General features: G+C 37.1%; 2 protein-coding genes across 3 annotated transcripts in view; both read left to right on the top strand.

The window, feature by feature from the left end:
• LOC131689625 (F-box/LRR-repeat protein 16) overlaps window positions 1–24,823 on the top strand; it is a 171,842-nt gene that overhangs the window by 44,578 nt on the left and 102,441 nt on the right. The gene's annotated exons all lie outside the window — the stretch shown is intronic.
• LOC131689627 (gametocyte-specific factor 1 homolog) lies at window positions 12,883–14,033 on the top strand. Its single transcript, XM_058974857.1, has one exon. The coding sequence runs from the start codon at window positions 13,109–13,111 to the stop codon at window positions 13,652–13,654; it is 546 nt and encodes a 181-aa protein (XP_058830840.1). The 5' UTR covers window positions 12,883–13,108; the 3' UTR covers window positions 13,655–14,033.

Here is a 24,823-nt window from a genome sequence, read left to right as displayed (position 1 = left end):
AGTTCCAGTCTTATGCTTGGACACACACCTATAAGCTGGAGAGAAGTTAGGGTAATATTTATTCCAAAACAGGCAAAAAAGTTTCATATGAGTATAATGAAGGAACTCAAACTAAATCCTGTCTTGACTATAGTTCAAGATAAAAAGGAGGCTAAACCGAACTTCGATATCTCACATGAGGTCCACATAGTGGATCGTCAGATATGGGATGTAGGGGGTGCCATACCACATCATAGTACAATATCATTCTATACGGATGGTTCTAAAATGAGTGAACTGACTGGCTCGGAAGTCTACAGACCAAAAATTAAAGAAGCGATATCAATGGGAAAGTGGTTTACAATTTTCCAGGCAAAGGTATATGCAATATACACCTGCTCGATGGTATGTAGGAAACGGCAATGTTGGCATTAAGGTCGTCGAAATGTGAGTCCAAACTGGCTTAGGAGTGCATCACATCTTTACAACAACTGACAACGCGGAATAAAGTAATTATATTCTAGGTACCTTTGCCATACTGCCGTCAAACTAAAACTTTCGGTTTGGGCACGAGATCAACTACTAAACGACTGGCGTAACGTAGTAGGCGCTCGACAAACCAAGAAATTCATACATCCAGATACAACGACAGCCAAAAAACTAATGGATCTAAAACGAAAAGATTTACGTATAATCAAAGGTTTACTTATGGGACATTGCCCTGTTAAATATCATCTGAAATTTTTTGGAAAAGTCAAAATGACGTTTGTTGATTCTGTAACTACAAGCCCGAGAGCTCGAAAAATATTCTCTGCTATTGTGCAGTGCTATTTCTTCGAAGGGAAGGCATCTTATGACGCCTCGCGAGGGATGGCATACCTGTCCAAAGCAGATCCTCAGCTACATTAATAATGTACTACCCGATTGGGAGGACATGTGGACAAACAAACAACTCGCTTCCAACTACATTGGATTCGGGCAGTTTGTAAGATGAAGAGAAAACAGGGGCAGCCACTAAAGATAGCCTGAATAGTGATCGCAGTGGCAAATTTTCCCCTAACAAAAAAACAAAATAACAAATGTTTATTACACACATTTATTACACATCATCTTTCTATGTCAAAATAATTATTTTGTTAAACTTCTAGTTAAACTTCAAATACAAATTTTCAATTCAGACTTTTTTCACTGCGATACAGATAGCATAGCATAGCATAGCAAAAACGACCGCACTCATCATGCGTGTCTGATACAGTGAATTCTTTTCATACGACCGTATAGTTCACTGCACACTCGAACAAGAATACTTCACAGTTTTGAACGGTTCATTTATTCACTATAAAGAAATCAGAACTTACAGTACCAAGAATTGTCTTTCAATTCTGCAATATACAGTTTTTCATCATATACACATTTTAGAAAGACTAGCATTTAAGTAAAATAAGTTTAAGATTTTTTCGAACACCGATAAATGATGCGAGAAAAAATTAAGGTTTTTCCCAAAAGGCAAAATGCGCATATATTTGGAATGCGTACCGAATGCTCGTTCATTTCGAAAGTCGTTCGTTAGAATGTACATTAGTACATTAATGATCTTTCGAAATGATAGTTGCTTGAAAAATGTATTGGCGGATTTTCACAAAACAATAATGAGAGTTATAATCAACTCATCTTGAAAATTAGTTTAAAGATTCATCCTGGATGTGTTTTAACAGTCTTTCACTTCCGCTTGTACTTTCAACGAAAAGAATGTGGCAGCTTTGAAGGTTTTTCAAGCATTGCTAACTTCTGGTCCTAATGGCGATCAGTTTGTTGCAAAAGAGGACGATGGTAGAGGCTACTATAGAGGAAAGGATGGCACGTTGTCAACATATAAATTACATTCTTGACACTATTGTGGCCTCAGAAGATAGGCAATATTGTTCCGAAATAGACGACTCTTATGTATATCGAATATTACTAATTTCGACATTGCACAATATTGAGGTGAAACTTTCATTCAAAATCAACAATTTCAAATTAGTCTTAGTCCTGTCACTAAGTTATTGTCGGATTCTGATGAGACGAAGTCGAAACGAAAATTTCATAATTAATTTAGTTATAGGTTTTCTGCCTTTAACGCGCTAAAGTGGTTTTAAACAATTTTTTCCTTGGTGGAGAAAAATTAGTTTTTATCCAAATTTTGCCCCACTAAGCAGAAATATAGCATATAAAAAATTCAGAAAATTCACAAAACCAACAGTCAAATCATTTGTTCGCGAATGGCGTTTTGGCATGTACTACACAAAACTTGTTGGTTTTTTCATTACAGATAATTCGTTCTTGAATTATGCTAATGATCATGACGTAAAAAATGAGGTGATCCATGGCAACAGCCATATCACTGACATTTTGCAAGCTTTTTCAACATAAAAATTACTACCCTACATTGAAACATGTACTAAAATATATGCAATCAAACTGATTTCGGATGCAGATGCTTGCAATTGAATTTGCAAATTGCTTGAATTCAACGTTAGTTTGATAAATTAGTGAAAGTTCAGAAACAAAATTAGTCTAGCAGATGCCTTTTACATGTTCCTCAAATAATGCAAATACCAAGCGCGCTTTTAAAGTAGAAACAAACCAGCTCTTTTCATTAAAACTTTTTATTGCAAGCTTCAGAGACTACCTTGAATATAATGCGAAGTTTTTTGTTTATACACAGCTAAAGAAATTCATCAATTACAGTAATATCAGAATAATTTGTTTTAAAACTTTTCTCTCATATACAGTCTAATATATTTCGATATTCTGAATACACGGAGTATTCATGTCTTCAACAAAATTAGTTATGAAATGTCTTCAACAAAGTTTTTGCCTTTCTCAATAGAAAGGTATTGCAATTGCTCTGAAAACCGACTTTTTAACGGAGGCCCGGAGGGCCGAGTGACATATACCATTCGATTCAGTTCGTCGAGTTCGGCAAATGTCTGTGTGTGTGTATGTATGTGTGTATGTATGTATGTGTGTGTGTATGTGTGTGTGTATGTGACCAAAAATGTCACTTGTTTTTCTCAGAGATGGCTGAACCGATTTTGACAAACTTAGTCTCAAATGAAAGGTGCAACGTTCCCATAGGCTGCTATTGAATTTCTAATGGATCCGACTTCCGGTTCCGGAATTACAGGGTGATGAGTACGAACACGCAGAAAATGTCGATTTTAATAAATTCTGCAATGAATGTATAAAGGTGAAAATTTTTCCAAAATATGACCACAACTGCTTCGATTGGTAGTATTGGGTCACTAACATCCATTCAAAGTCTATTTGGCCACATTGGCCACCATCATCGGTTCCGGAAGCCCCGGCGGACGTATCTAAATTCAGAATAACAGTCACATCGGTTTCTCGGAGATGGCTAGACCGATTCGACTAAACTTGGCCTCAAATGAAAGGTATTGCGTCCCCATAAATGGCTATTAAATTTCATCCCGATCCGACTTCCGGTTCCGGAGTTACAGGTTGTGGCGTGCGATCACATAGCAAATTGTGATTCAAACCGATACTCCGATGAAAGCAAAAAAGGTAAAAATTTCGCTAAAATGTCTCTCAAACAACTTAAATTTGCTGTTCTAGGTCACCGACGGCCAACCAAACTTTCGTTGACTACATTGACCACCATAGACGGTTCCGGAAGTGCCCGGGAAAAGCGGCCATCTTTCAAAATTTACGAACTCGCATCAGTTTCCCGGAAATGGTTAGGCCGATTTTCACAAACTTAGTCCCAAATGATAGCTATAATATCCCCACAGATGTCTATAAAATTTCGTACGGATCGCTTATATGGGTCCGGAAATATAGACTAAACCGTCCGGTCACATATGAAATTCCCATAAAAGCCGGAACTCAATTTTTTTTTCATGAAATTTCAGAAATCGAATTCGTATTTTTGATGCCAAACATCTTTAAAATGCATGAAACGTCGAGATTTTATGTTATCTCGAAAAATTTTTTTTTATAAAAATCGACTTTTTGGGACTTTGCCGATTTTGCACCTTTTTTCAGTTCAATATTACCGTGGCTGTTTTTTCTTTTTCAAAATTTTAGAACTCGAATAATGATTTATTTTCCTGTATATAGTTGTCATGTGATGTATAATAATAAAATATAATATATGCATTTATAAGTTTTTAATGAATATAAACAACGCACACATTCTCGTGATTCATGATTGAGAAAGGCACAATTGCACCGCTAGGTGGATTAAAATAGGTTTTTTATAGTGGCCTTAGAGTCCTTCGGGTCTTCCGGTTCCTTTTTCAGGTTGGAAAAATTTCTAGCCTTCTATCCGGAATTGGGAGTCGAACCCAGGTGAGCTACGTACACATTGTCGACATTTTCGAAAACTTTGCTGAAACCATTAAATTTTGAACTTAATTTGTTTGAAGAATAAATACTCTATATATTACTTCTAGCATGATAAACCGCCAAAGATATTAAACATCCAAAGTTGACAGTTTCGATATAACTTGATCGTGACAGAAAAAAATGCTTTCGCACATTAATTTTACTTTTCTTTACTATGAAAGCTCACAACTGCAGAACGAGTCCTCTTATACAAAATGTTATTACACCATTCAATTCATAACTCAAATATACATCATTAATTGCCACTAACTTGAAATGTTTTGAAATATTTATTATTTACAATCCTGCCTAGGGGCTATTTATATAATTGATAAAACAACAAAAATAAAATGCCAATTAAAATCGATCCTGACTTGCATAAGACACACGGCATTTTCCATCATTATCTGCTTTCCAAGATATTATTGTCGTTGTTAATCACATTGAGTTTTGTCTCAACTATATGTATTCTCAAAACGCATTGTCTCTAATCTATATTTCGGAACATCTCCTCAAAAATGAGTTCATGACGACTATGGGACCTTGACTTAGAGATCAGTTATAAAATCCAATTCCCATCATTTTCCAAAAGTCCTCATGATGCCTAAAACAATAGGTTCTCAATGAAGTGATCACTGCCACTGCCCATCTCTAATTTTTCAGTACCGTAAACGTATATCAGCTGATGGTTTAGAGAGCGAAAGCACTTTCGGGGAGGTTCTAAAATATAAAGTGCTAAAATGTACTATTTTGGGGCCAGTTGAATTATGTATCTGGACAGCCCTGGCACTTTCCCTATTATAAAAGAAACGAGCGCTTATATGAAACAATAAATATACAAAATGGCATCTTTACTAAAGATTAATACCTGTTTAAAGTTTCGGCTTGATTGGAAGTGGTCGATATGAATCGATTAGCGGGCCATCAACGCAGATACAGCCTTTTTACTAGGGCAATGTCCCTATGAAAAACTTCCAACAAACTTCTGAATTCCGGTGTACCCTTGTTTGTTCAGCGTTTGTAGTTTTAGCCTGGTTTAAAAACCGAACTGCCCGTCATCCCCACTTTTCCACTGCTCTTTCGAAACACAACTTGTACATATACTTTAGCAAACAAACCGTACCGACTCTAGCATGTTTTGTCTCACATAATGCCAGGTAAAAACAGCAAAAGAGATGTATGTATTTATATCTATATGGAGCATAACTGACATGAATATATGCCCTGCTACATTAGATGGCAATGCCCGTATTTTGCTGACTTTCGCTGACTACATCCTTGCTTGCAGCCATAGACAAAACTTTACCCACCATCGTTCATCGTGGTTTGAAGTACCCATATCACTAAAAACATTTGTCGTGTCGTGGGATACCACAAAGTCAAACAAGACTACTGAAGTGTATATTACCTGAACAACAGCAGCAGTAGCATGAACTGGAACTGGTGCGTTCTACTGCACATGGTGCTATGAAATATGGCTTCTACATTTCTACCATGGTCAAAACCCCCAACTTAGCTAGACGGTCTCAAAAGGCACTCGAGTGTCATTCTGTGGCACGACGCCGGTTTCAGCATAATGGGATTATTTACAAATTAGAAGTTTGCATAGATACGCATTTTCTGTTTGCTTTTCCACGCTGCGATGTACGGAAGTGACGGATAGAGGAGGGCCCTGGGGTCCGGATACCCTCCGAAATTTTTGAAATTTAATTCATGGAAATTTTAAATTAGTTTATATTTTTAATTCGTTCTAAAGTCAAAATCATGCCAAATCAGTTTCGACCACTCAGATTTTAAGTAACTGAGGTTATTACATATTACGTTTTGTACAATGAACATTTCAAAATCAAAATTTCGGAGCCACTCCGCAATTTTTTTGTGGATCCGCCCCTGCTACAGTACAGTAGTTTAGTATATTGATCAGCTGCTATCGTTAGTTAAACATGCATGCTTTTTTCATTGAGTATAATGCCAAACCGTGTTTTGACAGAAATAGCGTAACCGATAATCGATACAGTATCTTTACTGATTGTGACGAAGTTGAACTGAATAAATGCGATTTAGACTTTCAATGACTGAACTAGCCTGATTCGAGTCATTTCTAAATGATTACTAAATTTTAATTGCGGAAAAAGGATAACGCAATGCTCGTTCATTAATTCCAGTAACCAACATGGTTAAGTGTTAATGCAGCGTTACTTTTCCGACCAGAAGGACATTTACTGCCCTCTAAGTGGTGTTCGGCGGGCTGAAACATTTTTGCACTATTTCAGCCAAGAATAGAACCTCTGGGAACTGCTCCCATGTCGTAAGAGGCGACTAACAACATGCTAGGAGTTCCTAGGTCGAGGTATTGCTCCGTACCGAAGATTTAAGGTGTTCCTAGGTCGAGGTATTGCTCCGTACCGAAGATTTAACCTGACGTACCTTAAGGTTTTACATCATAACCTTTATCCATTCTGTATTTAGTGAATCACTGACATATAGTCACCTTTTCTGATTCGCTATTCTCGATTGTGTACCAACGTTTTAAGTTTCTTCTGGCGGTTGTATAATAGCCGTAAAGGACGAAATCTAATTCTGCACTAAGTAACAGCATATATTAATATACCTACCGGCTCTTCCACGCCACGGTTTAACTTCCAAAGCTTTTTTTAAAAAACCTGTTTTAATCCACCTAGCGATGCCATTGTGCCTTTCTCATTTCTCTAAACTATGGCACGGAGGCTGTTTATGTTCAACATAATTGTGGAAATGTCCATTACATACTTAGTACATTTGGCACTTATACACAATGGCTTGCCAGCCACGAACTTGATGAGCTACGTGTCGACGGTGAAACACTTGAAACAAAAAAATATCATACCTCATTAGCCTAATCAGCATTAGATCAATGTTATCTGCTTGCTAACTCATTTTGTCATGCGGGGGTGGGTGTGTGAGGAGGGCGAAAGTCCCATGAACGAACGACTCCCCAGCTTAAATTGGTATGCTTTGTGATATAGTGGTGGTTCAAAAATGATGGGGTTGAAAGGAAGGGGTATAAGGGCTGGATGGGGTGGTGGTCTGAGGGGTGATTTAAGGAGATTTTTAAGGGAGGGGAGTGAACAGTAGAGGGGGGGGGGGTGTAACCCCTCTCCGTAAACCATCAACTACGCCCCTGTTAAAATCCAGAAACCTTATGCGAGTCAAAAAAAATTTGGCCGGGATTAGGTTGACGTTTTTCAGAGTGATTGCATAACCTTTCTATATGAGAAAAGCAAAAATGTGCCAAAATCCAAAAAAGTGAATCGTCGTCAAATTTTTTTTCGAGTTTGCATCAAATCTCAAGGTTTCATGCACCTTAAAGACATTTAGCATCAAAAATAAAAATTCTATTTTTAATTTTTCCTATAGTTTATATGAGAAATTCCTGTGTGGCCGCACTCTGAAACCCGTAATTCCGGAACCAGAATTCCGATCGATCCAAAATCCAATAGCAGCCGATGGGAAGGTTGCACCTTTCATTTGAGACTAAGTTTGGGCAAATCGGTCCAGCCATCTCAGAGAAAAATGAGTGACATTATTTGACACATACGCACATACATACACACACACATATACACACACATACACCCACACATACACACACACATACATACACACATACACACACACATACAGACTTTTACCGATCTCGACGAACTGGAAGTAGTAGTAGTTAGTTAGTGGAAGTTACATGGGAGAAAGGCACGCTTTACATATTTTCCCTGCAATTCGGTAAACCCTTCCGATAGATAAGATACGCCCCATAAAAATCCTCCCGATTTTTCCTACGACGAAATCGGTTATCGTCGCCTGAATCGTCCGACTTCAAAACCGACGAATTTATAGATTGTTTCACCGACTCTTGTGAAAGTTTAACACGGTCGTATGTCAACGAAACAACCGACGATTTAGTCAAGAATATTGAACAAATACTGGTTTAGTGACGGGGGCGGATAAACTTTTTTACATATTCTACCTGTACTTGGTGATTCAAGTGGTATTCGCGGAGGACAGTCGTGAATTAAATGTACTAAATGTACATAGGGTAAAGTGCCTATTTTCACCACACTAAGCAAGGTGCATTACTAATTCGTTAATTTCTCGCCCTACAATCAATGCAATGTGATTGATATCAACAGCTTTGCTTCGTTGTTAAGAACCAATATAATAACACAAATGCGCTGAAAACAGTAAAAATCTCGTGTTTGAGCGCAACGAAGACTCGAATCGAGTACCATTTGACTCAATGCGTTGAACAAAGATGGCAGACACTGCTCTAACAAACGGCTTCAAATGGGTACGGTGATAATAGAAACATGGCGCAAATGGGCTCATCACAATCTCTATCTCTCGATTCACGAGGTAGGATCAAATTTTCTACAAAAGTTGTTATTGATCGCATTTATTTGTTATAGTTGGTGCAAATAACATCAAATTTATCGCGACATTTCGCACTCTCTATTATGTTAGATATTGCATGATTAGCCACTGTCAAACGTCCAGCCTTGAAGCAATGTTGATCGTCACCAAGATATTACTGACAATGAGATTTAAGAACCAACCAGCTCAAAAAACTTGTGGACAGCTCTGCTAGTTATCGTTTCATCTACATCAATAGTGTCCAGAGTTTAATCCTCCATCGGAACCGGTTCGATTTCTTTACGTTGCGACCAGAATGAATCAAGCGAAGACTCAGCATTTTTATATACATTTTTATATTTTGTTATTGTTTCGTGACTACAGTGAAAACCCGTTTTTATCAGCCCCTAATTTTGTCAGCTTTTCAACCCGATTCCGTCAACCAGCCAGGGTTATAAGGCAATGTATACGGACTAATGTTGAATATTTTAACAGTTTTGGTTTACAAAAGAAAATAAATAAATATGTTTTGTCATTGCCCCCATTTTGTCAATCAAAGATACACCAAAGGGGCTGATAAAACGGGTCTTCAATGTATTTTAGCTTGTTAAGGCACTACCGAATCGGTGAATGCAAAACAATTAAATAGGTTGATTAATTGATACTTTGTAATAAAAGAAACCTAATCTGTTTCCGGAATTTCTGTAAATAAGCACAAAAGAATACTGGAATAAAAGAAATACTACGCCCTATTGCGAAACTACCTAGGCCCATGAAATTGAGCTAAGGCTTTTGAATAATTCATCCAAACATACCAATGTGATAAATCTAAAGTATATGATGCTATTTTGGTATGCTATATGAAATGTCATTGGTACACCTGCAGTGTTGGCAAAAAAAATGATTTTTGGCAATTATTTCGATCTATCGAACTTTGAACAGCTATAACTTGTTAAAGAGACATTCTAGCACCATGCATCCTTCGGCAAAGTTGTTCAGCATATCCTGGACTACACTTCTATCTAATTGTTGGTATACTGCAGGAAGAACTGTAGTCTGTTAAATTTAAAATGCAAAAAAGTAGGTTTTCCCATACTAATTTCCATACAAATTTCAAACGCAATGCGCTACGCCGGGTCAAATCCAATCGACCCCAAATTTTGCACAGTTGTTTGGGACCCCAAATGGAGCCAAAAAAGTGCTGTGCTCGGTTGATTAGGGTATGATTACGTTTTTACATATAACAATGCCCCACCCTAATATGTATATTACATATTCAATTATTTTAAAAGCCTGCTTCTACAATTTGACAAATAGTTCTCAATGTGCGGAATTCTAAACTGTGTGGAATTATGTGCCTTAACGGTACTGTAACAATATCCTACATAAGCTTATTCATTTTCATGAAGATCTAGCACATGGTGTGGAAAAAGATAATTCTTTGTTCTTATTATTGACGATCGGTCTTGCTCAGAACACAGGCATTGTAATTGTCCACTACCCATTCATTACGAACCGTACCAGAGCAGTTTGATACTTCAATGCTCTGTTTCAGTTTATTTTAACTGTATATATTGGCGGTTCTCAACCTATTTCGTTATACGAACCCCTTAGAAATCATCATGGGTTGCTGCGGACCCCCACGGATGAACATCCATTTTGTATGCTATCAATATATTATTTTCAGTTAGTTACGAAAGAAGACTTGAAACGGACCCCCAGCAACGACTTCACGGCCCCCTAGAGGTCCGCAGACCCCAGGTTGAAAATCACTGGTATATATCATTTATTTTTCGATTTAATCAGAGGCGTAGAGGAAACTGTACCAATGAACACTTTTCTGTAGTCATCTAAACAAAATAAATAAAGAAATTGCAAGTATTAAATTACAAATTAATTGACTTTTCAAAAGCGTACGAATATTAATTTGAGCCATTTTCACACTAAGTAACCATTGTTCGGAAACTTGTACACTTTAGATTACAAATCAAGAGAAAATGACAAATGGTGATTCCGTTATCATTTTTACAAAACAATACCTATATTCGATAGTGCAAGTAGTTATGCAAGTAAATACATTAGAGGTGTACGAATGTGAATTTGAGTAACTTTATGTAACGGAAATCTATTTATAAATAGTGTGATTATTATATTCTGGTTGCAGTGGAAAACTGGAAAATCCAACCAGCGACAATCGAATTCTCTCTGGTTCTAAACAATGGAATCACGTCGGAAGTAGTGCGCTGTATTCGTACAATGATGCGCTATACAGCGCACTACTTCCGACATCATGAATTAGCACTAAACAAGAGAAAAACTATTGTCGCTGGTTGGATTTTCCAGTTTTCAACTGCAACTAGAATACCTTATGCTAAGCAGTAACTCGTCTTGTCATAGATGACTAGGTAGGCCATATTCATAATTCTTGTAAGTCTATTATGACTTGTTCACACACTACCTGTTTAATTCAACTTCACTGGCTGCTCACGTCCCGATCCGGGATTCCAGAATAGAAAATTACCTGCGATGAAAAACTAGAAAGTCACATATCCCGGTCAAAAAGGTCAAGTTGCTGGCTAACGGAGGGCTATTTGCCAACTCGGATGCACTACTTGCCCTCCAATTTGCCGGCGAATTAAAGGCAAATGGGGGGGGCGATCTCAAGTTCAACATTTGGGCGAATTGCCACCGTCATTTTTTCCTTGCCCTTACATCGCCCACGGAATGCGCCATTTGATCGCCCTTAATTGCGTAATATGAAAATTATAAAAGATACTGGTATTGCACAACAAAACTTACCACACACTGACGTATGTTAAGACTTTAGGTCCGGGGTCTTGCTCTAGTTTACTTACACACGATTCCATAATTTTCCCCATTTGTTGGCTAAATGAAGTGAACTAAACAAACAAAATACAAGCGAAAACACGCGAATTGTTTAAAAAAACTATTTTAAGCTTAAGCCAAACATGAACCGTCATGTTAGAAAAACGCGAAAACAACCAAGTCCAACTCAGCCGCCAGATAATTTGTCTAAGTAGTATTGAAATTGCCTTTTAATCGCATTCGCAAATTGCATTTGTTCCTAGGGACAATTAGCACAGGCGAGTTGGGTCAAACGTCAAACTGTTTAAATCGCCTGACCATGTTCGTCCGAATTTTTTTGGCTGGGTTAAATCGCCTGGCCACCCAGTCAAAAAGGGCAAGTTCCTGGCTAATGGGGGGCTATTTGCCAACTCGGATGCGCTAATTGCCCTTCAATTTGCCAACCAATTGCTGGCAATTAGGGGGCTATTTCAAAGCAACATTTGGGCGATTTCCCGCCGTAATTTTTTTGCCGCTCTACCCGCCCTTAAATCGCCCCCAAATCGCCCAGGAAACACGCCATATAATCGCCCTGAATTGCCTAATATGAAAATTACAAATATTTCTTATTTTACGATTCATTATCTACTCACATAAACTTATCAGTATACTAGATAATCAGCACCAAACTATAGGAAGAATCAATGGTGAAATTGGTATTGCACACCAAAACTCAAACACCTCAATCTGACTTTCATTAAGACTTTAAGTCAGAAATCTTGTTCCATTTGACTTACACACGATTCCACAATTTCTCACATTCGTTAGCTAAATGAAGTGCACTAGAGAAACAAAATACAAGCGAGAACACGCGAATTGTTTAAAAAACAGCTTAAGCCAAACATGAACCGCCATGTTTGAAAAACGCAAAAGAACCAAGTCAATTTCAGCAGAAAATTTGTCTAAATGTTGAATCAAACGTCAAACTGTTTAAATCGCCTGACCATGTTCGTCCGCATTTTTTTTAACCGGGCATGTTCGTCCGCATTTTTTTAACCGGGCATGTTCGTCCGCAATTTTTGACTGGGATACACACGGGAAAGTGTTGACGGCACAGGTACGTAATTGACAGGTAATAACTTGGTATGACTTGCAAGTTGGCATTTATCACTTTCCAAAAAGTAATCTTCCTCTCTTTCTTATTCTAGTTCCTTTTATAGAAATCTATATCATTTTCTAATTTCATTATTTTATTTCACTGTATGTTTTCGTTGGTGTACACCGCCAGGAAAACCCAGTTCCGAAAGGGTCACTGTGTTTGTGCGCATGCCTGACAACGGCGCAAATATCTAGCACAGTCGATTGCAAGCTGTCAAATGGGACTGTTTGTGATGGTGAAACGAAAACATTGTCATATTTTCTTGCACTTTATTAATTTGTTTTAAAAGTGTGTGGTTAATTTGATCTAACGTGTAAACGTAGTTATTTTAACGGTACTATAAGAATTACATGAACGGAGAGTAATTAAAGAAAAAGTAATTGGTAAAAAATGACGACTCCTCTTGGATACGGCGAGCTGCTGCAGTGTCCTTTCGAAAAAGCGCACCGAATACAGGCACATGCAATGTCAAAACATTTATTTAAGTGTCGACAAAATTATCCGAATCAGAAATTTGTATCCTGCCCCTTTAACGAATCGCATCGGGTGGCTGCAGTTGATCTCAAATCTCATATTTCAGAGTGTGAGGATCGTGCAACATTCGACACGTATAAATATTCTATTTGTACTTCGGCAGCAAATGTTCCCCAAAACGCAGTTTCTCCGCCGGAGTTGGTTTACAATAACAGTCCACCAAAGGAACCTGAGGGAATCAGGAAACGTGATAAAAGGGAGAAAACTACTACTAAAGAACAACCGGTCAGGCTAGATGACGACTGTTGGGATGACATGAATGCTCCTGCCTATAACCCACAAAAATATTGTGAAAAGGCAAGTGTGATACGGAAAGCTACTCTCAAAAAGCCGTCCGAGAAAAAGGCATTCTATGAATGTGAGCGTCTTCGCCTGCAGGATCTTAAGCTGACCAACGATTAGAGTATGAACACATCGAAAATTAGTTATTGCTAGGAGATGATTATGAGGAGAATTTGATTGAGGTATTGATCTGTTACGGAACTCAAAAACTACTAACAACTTTGTATAGATTTTTTTTCGCATAAGAAGGATATTGCAGATAGAAACCGTTTTCTGTTAAATTGGTGTTCTGATTGAAGATTTCTGATTTATACATGCCTGCAATATGATAGCAAAGTGAACTTGCTAAAACAAACCTTTATCTAACCCGCTTCGTTAGTCTGCTAGCGCTGACAGATCACTATTTTGATTGACGTTATCTTGATTATCAGAAATAATTATATATTTGAAATGTGAATGGTTGCGTTGCGTTGATGTTAAATAAAGATTTAATTTGGTATATACGAAACAAATATTTTGAAACAAGCCCTATTCCTATCCGTTATTCATGACCTGCCAATGTTTTATTAATGTAAATATATTATCTGTAATACAAGAGTTTTCGAAAATTAAAATACAGTATAAGCAATTTATATTAATAAGTTTTCCTGCCGATCATAGTGAATGTAAGCTATATCGACAAACACTGATTATATTATTTCACCATTCCCTTCAATCGAAACTGCTCAATGTGTGAGCTTGGAAACGGAAGATCTTTTGATGATTACAATAAGTAAATAAAAGAGCCCGTTTTCCCAGTGGTATAAAGTTACGATCAACATTTGGTCAAACTTGAATGCACGTAAATTGAATATTTTTAATAAAACAGTCATTTTTCCTTATGAGGTAGAATTGGTAGAAAACAGAAAAAATATTAAACTAGCTTTCGATCCATTGTATTCTCTACAGCCCATTCGTCTACTTAGTTCGCCACGGAAGGCCAGTTTGCTTTAATTTTATTTTCACTTTGAACAGTTTCTTGGGCATTCTTCAGATTTAATTTGACGATACCCTAGCATTTCTCGATTGGATGGAGCTCTGGCGTCTTGGAAGGTTGAACTCCGGACAGCCGATCGATCCTTTTCAGATTTTTTCGTATTAGTTTTTAGTTGCGACCGCCTCTGCTATCAAAAGGAACAGAACAATAAAATCGTGAAAAATTTGATCGGAGGTAGCAAGCAAAGTAAAGCTACAACAGGAAACTATCGAATTTATTCATGAACAAATCAAAATCAAAATAATCAAAAATAAAATACACTTGCAGACCACGCACGCGTCGCCCTGTCAGCATACGACCGCAGATCTCATCGGTTCGACACTAATGTCGCTTCCGTTCGAAACGAAACTGTGTCAGGCTCCAACTCCGACCGCTGTCAAAATATATGAACTGGCAGCGATTGGTGCCAAAACACGCCCCAGTACCGGATTCAAGCAATAACGGCATAAGGCGGCTCGTACCACGGTTAACACCGCGGGAGGTAAGAGATATGAGTTCTGTGTCAGAGGTGAATGGCTGCATAATGTGGTCTTATGTTGCACAATAATACAGCTTTGCCAACCAGCTTTTGAGTATCAACAATACTGTGCAGAAAGAAAGCAATATCTGGCGACCATAATTATGACATACGCAGTTGTTGAAACACAACAGCAGTCTATTCTTCTGATCCATCCTGCAAAAGTACGTAGACTAGTCGCTACAGCAAAGATATGCAGAACGATCGGCTCCATATTGATGGCTGTGTTAGGGAAGTGCGAGCTTCCATGCGAAAATTTCCAATTCTTCCGTGAGAATTGAGATTTCATCTTTCAATTTCCAATTTTACAATAATGAACAATGAAATTGGTAAAAAGTATTTAAGCTTGGTAGGACCTATAGGACCTGTCAATGCCGATCAGTCGTTGAAATTGTATCAACTTATGCTTTGCAAGATCTACAGTGTTGGATTATGCTATGTTATCCATGGTGCATTAAAGCAACTAACATATCGGCGGCCACATGCTTTGCGCTAGCTATTTTCTCTGTTCAACGCAGTGCCTCAAGCACTTTTGATCTTGAGAATTATTACGCCAACTATATTTATAGGTTTTACAATATATGTTACATTTCATTAACGTATGTTTTTTAACTATTTAAAATTTTATTTGTTGTTTAAATTTGTTTTACGAATCAAACAATGTAGGTATCAGTAGCAATCATTGCACACTTAGAAATTAGTTGAATAGGGAGAATGTTATTGAGGATCAAACTGTACATAACGCTTTCTTTTTGAAAATATTGAAATGACACAAGGTATAGTAAAGAAAGACGTGAATACTAAGTCGAAACCCTCCATTTATGCTCCTGGCCGGAGAGAATTTCACCATGTTGCGACATATTTTTTTTTCAATAGCAGCATTGGATGTTCCCAGAGACAGTACGTGCAGTTTTACTCCGACAGAGTTATCTTCAAAGTACAGTAGTCTTGGTCCTAACATTGTCACATTCAACAAAGTGTTTCTATTTAACGTTTTGAATTCTCCTCATCAGTAACTAGCACCTTCTTGGTTCCAGTTAGATGCTAAATCTAAACTAGCATTAAAATTGGAACTGGAATCAGAATCAGTCTTTTGGTATAAGTACCAACGCCTGAATCAAACCAAAAAAGTGATGAACTAGATTGCTATCGCAAAAAAAAAACAATATTGATTTTTGCCTTTCTCATATGAAGAAAGGCTATGCAATCACTGTAAAAATTGACTTGTTAACCGAGGCTCGGAGGGGCGGGTTGTTACCGTCATTTGGTAACAATTTAGTACGTGTTGGATTTTAGGGAATACTCTGTATAGCTTAGCTTGCGTCAACGGTCATTTCAAACACGAGTGGGTGGCTAATTAAACTGCATTGGTGGCACTGCTGGGGGTAGCAAATTAAACTGCGTTGGTGGCACTGCTGTCGGTGGGGATTGGAAAGCAATCCACTGAGCTGATCCAAAACGGAAGAACGGGGAGAATTTGGTTTGGAGAGAATTTGGTTTGGGGAGAAATTGGTTGGAGTCGATTGGAGATGGGAGAAAAATCACGATATATGAGGCAGAAAAGTCACGACCGCTAAACGAGACGAGTTTTTTTTTGCATTCGCGAAAATAGTGAGCCGAATGGCTTCCCTAAGAACGAGCCTCGTTAAACCTTAACCCGCACGAGGCCGGTCCCTGAATTATCGCCAGTTGTGTTTGGGTGAACCCAAATTTAAGCCTAAAAAAGCAACAATATCAACGGGTGTTAATACCCTCCGGATTGAGCCGTAAGTTCCGACGTACCACATGCCGTCCACAAACCGTACCCGTGATCGAAGGGATTTTCGCCCCGCCGCAAACCTTTCCTCCATCGAGAGCCGAGAGACAGTAATCGTCAGGATCCAGATCCGCCGTCCAGATCAACTGCCATCATCATCACCACCACCACCGCCGCCGCAGATCCTCACTACCCCGCCATCCCACCGTGTAGCCACCGTCGTATTGACACAATAAAACGTAGAAGGTATTTATTGCAAGGGTTTATTAAGTGTAGGTTACCACACGTCCGAAATCTCCCCCATAACCACAACGCCCTGGGACTCGGTGAATAAAAGAGGCCTTGAGTGCCCGCTCCAAGACTCCCATACCAGGAGTCGGAGTTTTGGCGAATCCCCATCTGGGACAAGCATTTTCCCGAGGCGAGAGCCTTTTAGGGTGTCATATACCATTCGATTCAGTTCGTCGAGATCGAAAAATGTCTGTGTGTGTCATTTAAGCTCACATAATTTTCTCAGAGATGGCTGAACCGATTTTTATCTGAAAGGTATAACGCTCCCATAAGCTGCTATTGATTTTTAGTTGATTCGACTTCCGGTTCCGGAGTTACGGGTTGAAGAGTCCGGTCACACAGCAAATTCCCATAAAAATTAGTACAACCATGATGTCCAAATGCTGTAATGTAATATTAAAATGGGCCCAACATTACTTGAATTTGCTGGTCTAGATCACTAATGATCATTCAAAACAGCTTTGACCACATTGGCCACCCGTGGAATTCGCCAAGTTCCTAAACTAATAACGCACCTATTTCCCAGCGAATTCTTGACTGATTTTTAAAACTTTGATTTCAAATGAAAGAAACACGAATTTTGATTGGAGAAACCTCTTAATCATGTCCAAATTAAGCCATCTTTGGTGAAAGCATCCGAATTTACACTTGCAAAAAGAATTTGAGGTAACCCATGTAAATTTTCAAATTTTGTCAAAATGTGGTCTAATCCCCAACTATGTCGTTGCAATCTCCCGTAAATTCGAATATATCATCGTCTATGTCGGATTGAATACAGCAGACAACTCGATAATACAGCTAATTCGATAATTCTAAGTGATGAGGATAGCATTATATTTTGGCTTGTAACGGAAAACTTGGTTTGTTACTGACTGACAGCACGTGCAATTACAACTACTGATCGAACGGAGGTTGCGGACAACCTCATGACAGGCATCTCGTTGACGATAGCGAAGTGTGAAATGGTTGAGTGCTGGGAGACAAGCGGTATTCAGGGAACGAATTATTATTCATGCCCAAATACTAACCCGTGAACAAAGTTCGCAACATCCCTCACCACCTTCCAACGCATGCCCTGGACGACTTTGCTGTTAACGCGATTGCATCGGAACGTACCATAGAAGTTCAGGAGAGTAGAATGTAGTCAAGGTTAGGAAGGGTTTGTTTAGAAGCTGATATCTTGTTTCCATGACAATATTTTTTAGCTTGTAGTACACCATTTTGTAGATATGTTATGTGGCTTAATATTTGCGAATGAGAGATGTTTACTTGCAATTTTAAATAAGACTCAGGATCAATTTTCTGCATGAAGGCAAAATGGTAAAAAATGTGGCGTATAAGTTAGAACACTTCAAACAATTTAAATAATTAAAGGCAATTTTAATTTTAATTGGTATTTTAGAATAAGACTAAGTAACTGAAAGACTTATTTACTTCCATTTGACAAAGCTAATCTGACTCACAGTTTTTACATGTAAAACTTGTACGCAGTCTTGTACGCATAGGTAAGTGCATAGTGTCCCAATCTAAACGACACGCTAGTCCCAACCTATTTTTTGAATCATTTTCATCGAAATTGCAACGTAAATAATTTTAAAGTGTTAAGAAGTAACTGAAATATTATTACCAATCAGGGTTTTGCGTTTGCTTAATTGAATTTTATGCTTAAAAAAATAGGTTTTTTTCATAAAACGTTTATTTGACACGGCATTTGCAAAAGCTTCTTTACGCCGGGGTTTTTTTATGTTATGTAAAAAAAAACCCGGCGTAAAAAATCTTTTGCAAATGCCGTGTCAAATAAACTTTTTATGAAAAAAAACCTATTTTTTTAAGCATAAAATTCAATTAACCCTTGTGAAGGCAAGCTAAAATCCTAACATTAAAGGGCAAGCCGGGCCTCTCAGGCCCGTCTAAATTCAAGCTCCTTTTTGTCGTTCTCATATAGAAAGGTTATGCAATCGGTCGAAATTTCGACTTTTTAACCGAGACCCTCAGGGCAAAATCTCTTATACCATTCGACTCAGTTCGTCGAGATCGTAAAATGTCTGTATGTATGGATGTATGTGTGTGGCAAACAATCTCACCGATTTTTCTTAGAGGTGGCTGGACCGATTTGTACAAATTTAGTCTCAAATGAAAGGTACAGCCTTCCCATCGGTCGCTATTGATTTTTTTTATTGATCCGACTTTCAGTTCTGGAGTTACGTGTTGAAGAGTACAATCACACAGCAAATTTCCATAGAAACTGATACCACCATGATGTCCAAATGATGCAATATATATTAAAATATGTGCAACATTAATTGGCTTTGCATGTCTGGCCAGCTATGGCGGTTCTTGATGCCCCGGGGGAACTTATCAAGTTCCTAAGATAATGTCATACCTATTTCTCAGCGAATTCTTTACCGATTTTTACAAACTTGGTTTCAAATGAAAGGTACAGCATTAGCTGCTGGTGAATTTCTAATTGATCCGACTTCCGGTTCCGGAATTACAGGATGATGAGTACAAACACGCAGCAAATCCCGATTTCAGCGGATAAGGCGATGGATGTAAAAAGGTCAATTTTTCCAAAAGGTGAGTACTCGGAAGATCACGTTGACTGTCGATTGGTTCTGAGCTCCATTTCGTTTGAACACGACCAATAAATGTTACTGCGTTGCTATTAATTTCTTCATGCATAACCGGAGTACATATTCAGATTTTTCTACCGAGTCTGCATCAGATTCATCGTCGGAAGCAATATCATTCACATCTTCTTCCTCGCTTTGCAAATCAGTTTCGGAATCGTCTGCTGTTGAATTTGCTCGAATTTCTTCCATTATTTCAGATTCTTTGAGACGATTTAAAACATGGGCATATCGTCTTATAGCCATTTCAATTTTTTGTTGCTTTTAGATCCTACAATTTGAGTAATTACGACAACTATAACACAAAGAATAAACAACAAAAATAGATAATAACGACAGAGTTAGGTTATGTTGTATCCAAATAATTGTCAAGTAGACCACAGTGGGTGAAATAAAAGTATATACCCAAAAAATATGACACACGTCATTATCGTATGCTATTTTTACATTTCTTATAAAAGAAATATATAGAATTCGCTCAAACTTTCAAGATTTTTTTCTTATAAGAAAAGGTAGAAAGATAAAATCAATCAAAACATGAAAAAAATTCCTGTTAATATGAAGATGAACTCATCAAAATGTTGTTTTCAGATAAATATTTTGTATAAAACTCGTGGTATTCCTAGTAAATATTGCATGCACCCCGGGCCTGCCAGGCCCGGCTTGCCTTTTTGTGCATGTAAAAAATTAAAACATAGCTGCGCATCAGTCCATAGATGAAAATTTCACAATTCTTTATTTTTGTCATAGATTTCAAAGCTACTTATCAAAATTTCCATGCCCAAGCTTATACTGCATACACATTTTTTCGTAACTAAAAATTGCAACGTGCCGGGCCTCTGAGACCCGCTTGCCTTTTTGAGGGTTAAGCAAACGCAAAACCCTGATTAGTAATAACATTTCAGTTACTTCTTAACACTTTAAAATTATTTACGTTGCAATTTCGATGAAAATGATTCAATTCAAGATGGCCCAAAAATCAGCACAACAAAAGATTTTTCGCTCGTTTTTTGACACTGCTCAGTGCAGCTGTGACAAGAATGAACTATAACTTCAATTTGGCTTAAAAATGAGCTACGACCGAGTCTAGTATGTGCTAAAAATAACAGATGGAAACACTGCATAGGAACGAAAATATCGAGCTGTCCCAACCTATACATCGTCCCTACCTATACGACAATCCCTTACACAGCGTAGGTAGACATTAAAAAAATATAACGTTATGTCGTACAATGGTTTTTTTTAAAAGTTGCTCTTCCAGTGCTTTTAAATAGTATTCAAAAAGTTATTTATTTTCTGATTTGTAATTAGGTTTGACGAAGTAGTTTATCTAAAAAAGTTTTTTTCCTTGTATTCCCACCACACTCCATCGTACCAAAAAGCTCGTAGTAGAGAGCCCCCTGGTCATGGACAAACCTTGGACAAAGCCATACAAATATTATTATCAAGATAAAAATAACAGCGCGATGCAATAACTTGGCTTTGTCCAATAAATAATTAACGAAATTACGAAATGTGTATAGAGAATACCAAATAAGACAATTACAAATAACCAAAAATGGGCGCCCAGTGGAAGCATGTTCCTTTGAAGGGGCCCACTACTTAAAATTAAATGTTTTTTAAGTTAATTAATTAATTATTATACTAACAAAACGGTTAAAAGTTAATAATTATAGTAATATGGAACAGAATGTAAAGATTAGAATTTAGTCAATTATATACAAGAAGGAAAAAAAGTTGCTAGATTACAGTTGCTTGGTGATTAATCTTCTTTTTTCTCATATAAACTCAGCGTTTTTTGATTTCATATAGCGCTTCAATCTGGTTTTAAATATGTTGTTGTTGTTGATTGATTTCAGTTCGTTGGGTAGAAGATTGTACTTGATTGGGCCTGCGTATGAAATACGTTTTTGTCCGACGCTCGTTAATTCTCTCGTTCTTAAGAGATTATGAGCTTGCCTAGTATTCTGACGATTATTAATGGTTATAGTAAGATTATAGTACCTAGTTTTATCAAACATCAGATTATGAATGTAGTTTATCGTTTGCATTTCACACAATCCTCGAATAGGTAGAATTTCGTTAGAGTAAAGCTCTAGAGTAGAAAAACGATGCGGTAATTTGTAGATGGTTTTCAGGCAGCGGTTCTGAAGAGTTTGCAATTTCCTCAGTTTTGTAGTGCATGCACAACCCCACACCATCACTAAGTATTGTAAATGTGAATGTATACAAGCGTTGTAGAAACGGAGTAAAACATCAGGAGGTACAAAATTTTTGACTCGCCGCATTGCTCCACATAGAGAGGATACTTTCTTTTCAACTTTTTGTATATGAAATAGCCAAGAGAGTCTTGAGTCAAGAGTGATGCCCAAATACTTGAATTGGTCCACTTTTTCGACAACACTTCCTCCTAGCATCGGATTACGGTGCGTAGGGATTTTCTTCCTAGGAGCATGAAAAATCATAAATTTTGTTTTTACCAAGTTCAAGGAGAGAAGGTTTGTGTTAAAGTAGTTATTCAATATATGAAGATCATGCTCGATTCTATTAATGATGTCATTTACACAGCGAGAAGGATAAAATAGGGCAGTATCGCATGAGCAAATAACCGAGGGGTCCCATAGAGTGAGAGATTTCCTATATCATATATATATATATATATATATATATATATATATATATATATATATATATATATATATATATATATATATATATATATATATATATATATATATATATATATATATATATATATATATATATATATATATATATATATATATATATATATATATATATATATATATATATATATATATATATATATATATATATATATATATATATATATATATATATATATATATATATATATATATATATATATATATATATATATATATATATATATATATATATATGTGTGTGTGTGTGTGTGTATATATATATAATATCTTCTATCTTCTTCCGTAACAGCGGTAGTAGTACTACATCCATGTCTGAATCCGTATTGTAGATTGTATAGCACATTGTTCTTAATTAGAAAGTCTGTCAAACGGTTCACTAACATATTCTCCAGGATTTTGTTTAAAACAGATAGCGTTGATATAGGGCGATAATTTGAAGGTAACGATGGGTCTCCTGACTTGAATATTGGTGTGACTCAGGCATTCAGGGTATTCTCCTGTTTCTATTATCAAGTTGAATGCATTACATAAAATTTGTGAGAATGGAATCGGGTTATTTTTGAGGACAGCAACTGGAATATTATCAGGCCCTGGACTTTTTTTTTGAACCAGTTCCTTTATGAGCAACAAGACCTCATTCAACATTGCAGGATGCAGGAATATTGAATTCGCAACACGTTGAATATTTCTGCAGGGGCGACATTTCTGTACCAGAGGAATATTGTCAGCTAGTTTTTGCCCAATCGTAGAAAAATACGTATTGAGAACGTCACTAGCCTCAGCGTTACTGATTGTACTAATCCCGTCTAAATTTAATGTTATTTGTTGATTCTTTTTTGATCGTCCGAATAGTGAGTTGATATTTTTCCAAACATTAGCATGACTGCTATTTTTCAATATGTTTTCGTAGTACAATCTTTTACTAACTTTTTTAAGTCTTTCTACTTTTTTCGACACGTGGAGAAGCATTTCTTTGAGTCTAACATCATTAGGACTGTTTTTAACTTTCTTTAAGTAATTATTTTTTATTTTCATTAAGGTCCACAAATCAAATGTCATCCAGGGACAGCTATCTCCTTTGAGCGTTACTTTCATAGTAAATGTTCTAGTGTGTTGATTCATTAATGAGTTATATTTAGAAATAATATTGGATAGACAAAGATTCACATCCGAAAAGTCGTTTATACTGCTTATATAGTTACTGAATGAAATCTGCAATTTACGTTGAACAATCAGTTTTTTTCGTTAGTGTGGATTTATTATATAAGTGGGTGAGCTGATAGGAGGAGATTACTTGAAGATGATCACTGACATCTGAAAAAAATGTATCATTTCGTAATCGAGCCGCATCATCTATTTTCGATACGAAATGGTCAAGAATATTATTGCTATTGGGCCTTGTTACAAAAGTATTGGCGCAAACAAAACCATAAGACTCCAAGAGATACTTGTACTTGACCACAACGTTGTTATTATGTAAGTTCATAGGTATATTAACATCGCCGGCTATGAAGCACGAGCGATTTGTCGATCCTGAAGCTAACCATTCTTCTAGTAACTCGAAAAAATTATGGATATCATATGAAGGCGGACGATATACTCCATGGATATCAATGAAGCTGCCATTAAGAGTTAATTCGGCATGGATGTGGTGGAGCCCGCCAGATGCTAAGTTCGTAATAATTCTGTGCTTTATTCGATGGTTAATAAAAACAGCTAAACCACCACTTGAGTTGTCTCTGCATGAAAAAGTTTTACTATATCCTGGAATATTATAAACTGCACTATTGCTTTGTTTGATCCACGTTTCTCCTATTACTAACACATCTATTTGCGCTGGTCTAACGTTTCCAATATATTATCGAACTTTTCCAATTCGTTCATTCCCCTTATGTTCCATTGTAGGATTCGAAGATTACCTGAGATGTCATTGTATTGGGAGTTTAAATCATTAATTGTATGGTGATAAAAATTTTCGATTGTGAGGGCCATTTTTTAATTTTTCATGTAATATAAAAAGTTTACGAGAGTTTAGTTCTTGTAACTTTTCTTGCGTTTGGGCGAAGGAGATGTTTCACTTTGAGACGAAGAAGTGTGCGCTTTAGCTGACGTATTCAAATACCGTGTGATGAGGCGGTTTAATTCTTCCCTGTTGCGAATTACTTCTAGTTTGGAATTTTCTTCTTTTTTCACTAGAACTGCCCCCCCCCCCTCTACCAGGCCAGACATACTTGATCTTGAGCGATTCCTGAGCTTCACGCATTTCTTTCAGTAGCTCCAAAGATAGCGGGGTTAATTCATCCCGAATAACGATGTTCGATGGTCTTCCATTTACAATTAATTTTGGGTCAACAGATGTAGACATAAAT

Source organism: Topomyia yanbarensis, chromosome 3 (assembly GCF_030247195.1).
Source record: "Topomyia yanbarensis strain Yona2022 chromosome 3, ASM3024719v1, whole genome shotgun sequence".
Taxonomy (NCBI): Eukaryota; Metazoa; Arthropoda; class Insecta; order Diptera; family Culicidae; genus Topomyia; species Topomyia yanbarensis.
This window is presented reverse-complemented; position numbering and strand designations above follow the sequence as displayed.

Excerpts from the sequence above, each read along its gene's own strand:
- LOC131689627 (XM_058974857.1), top strand. The coding sequence starts at position 13,109 with ATGACGACTCCTCTTGGATACGGCGAGCTGCTGCAGTGTCCTTTCGAA.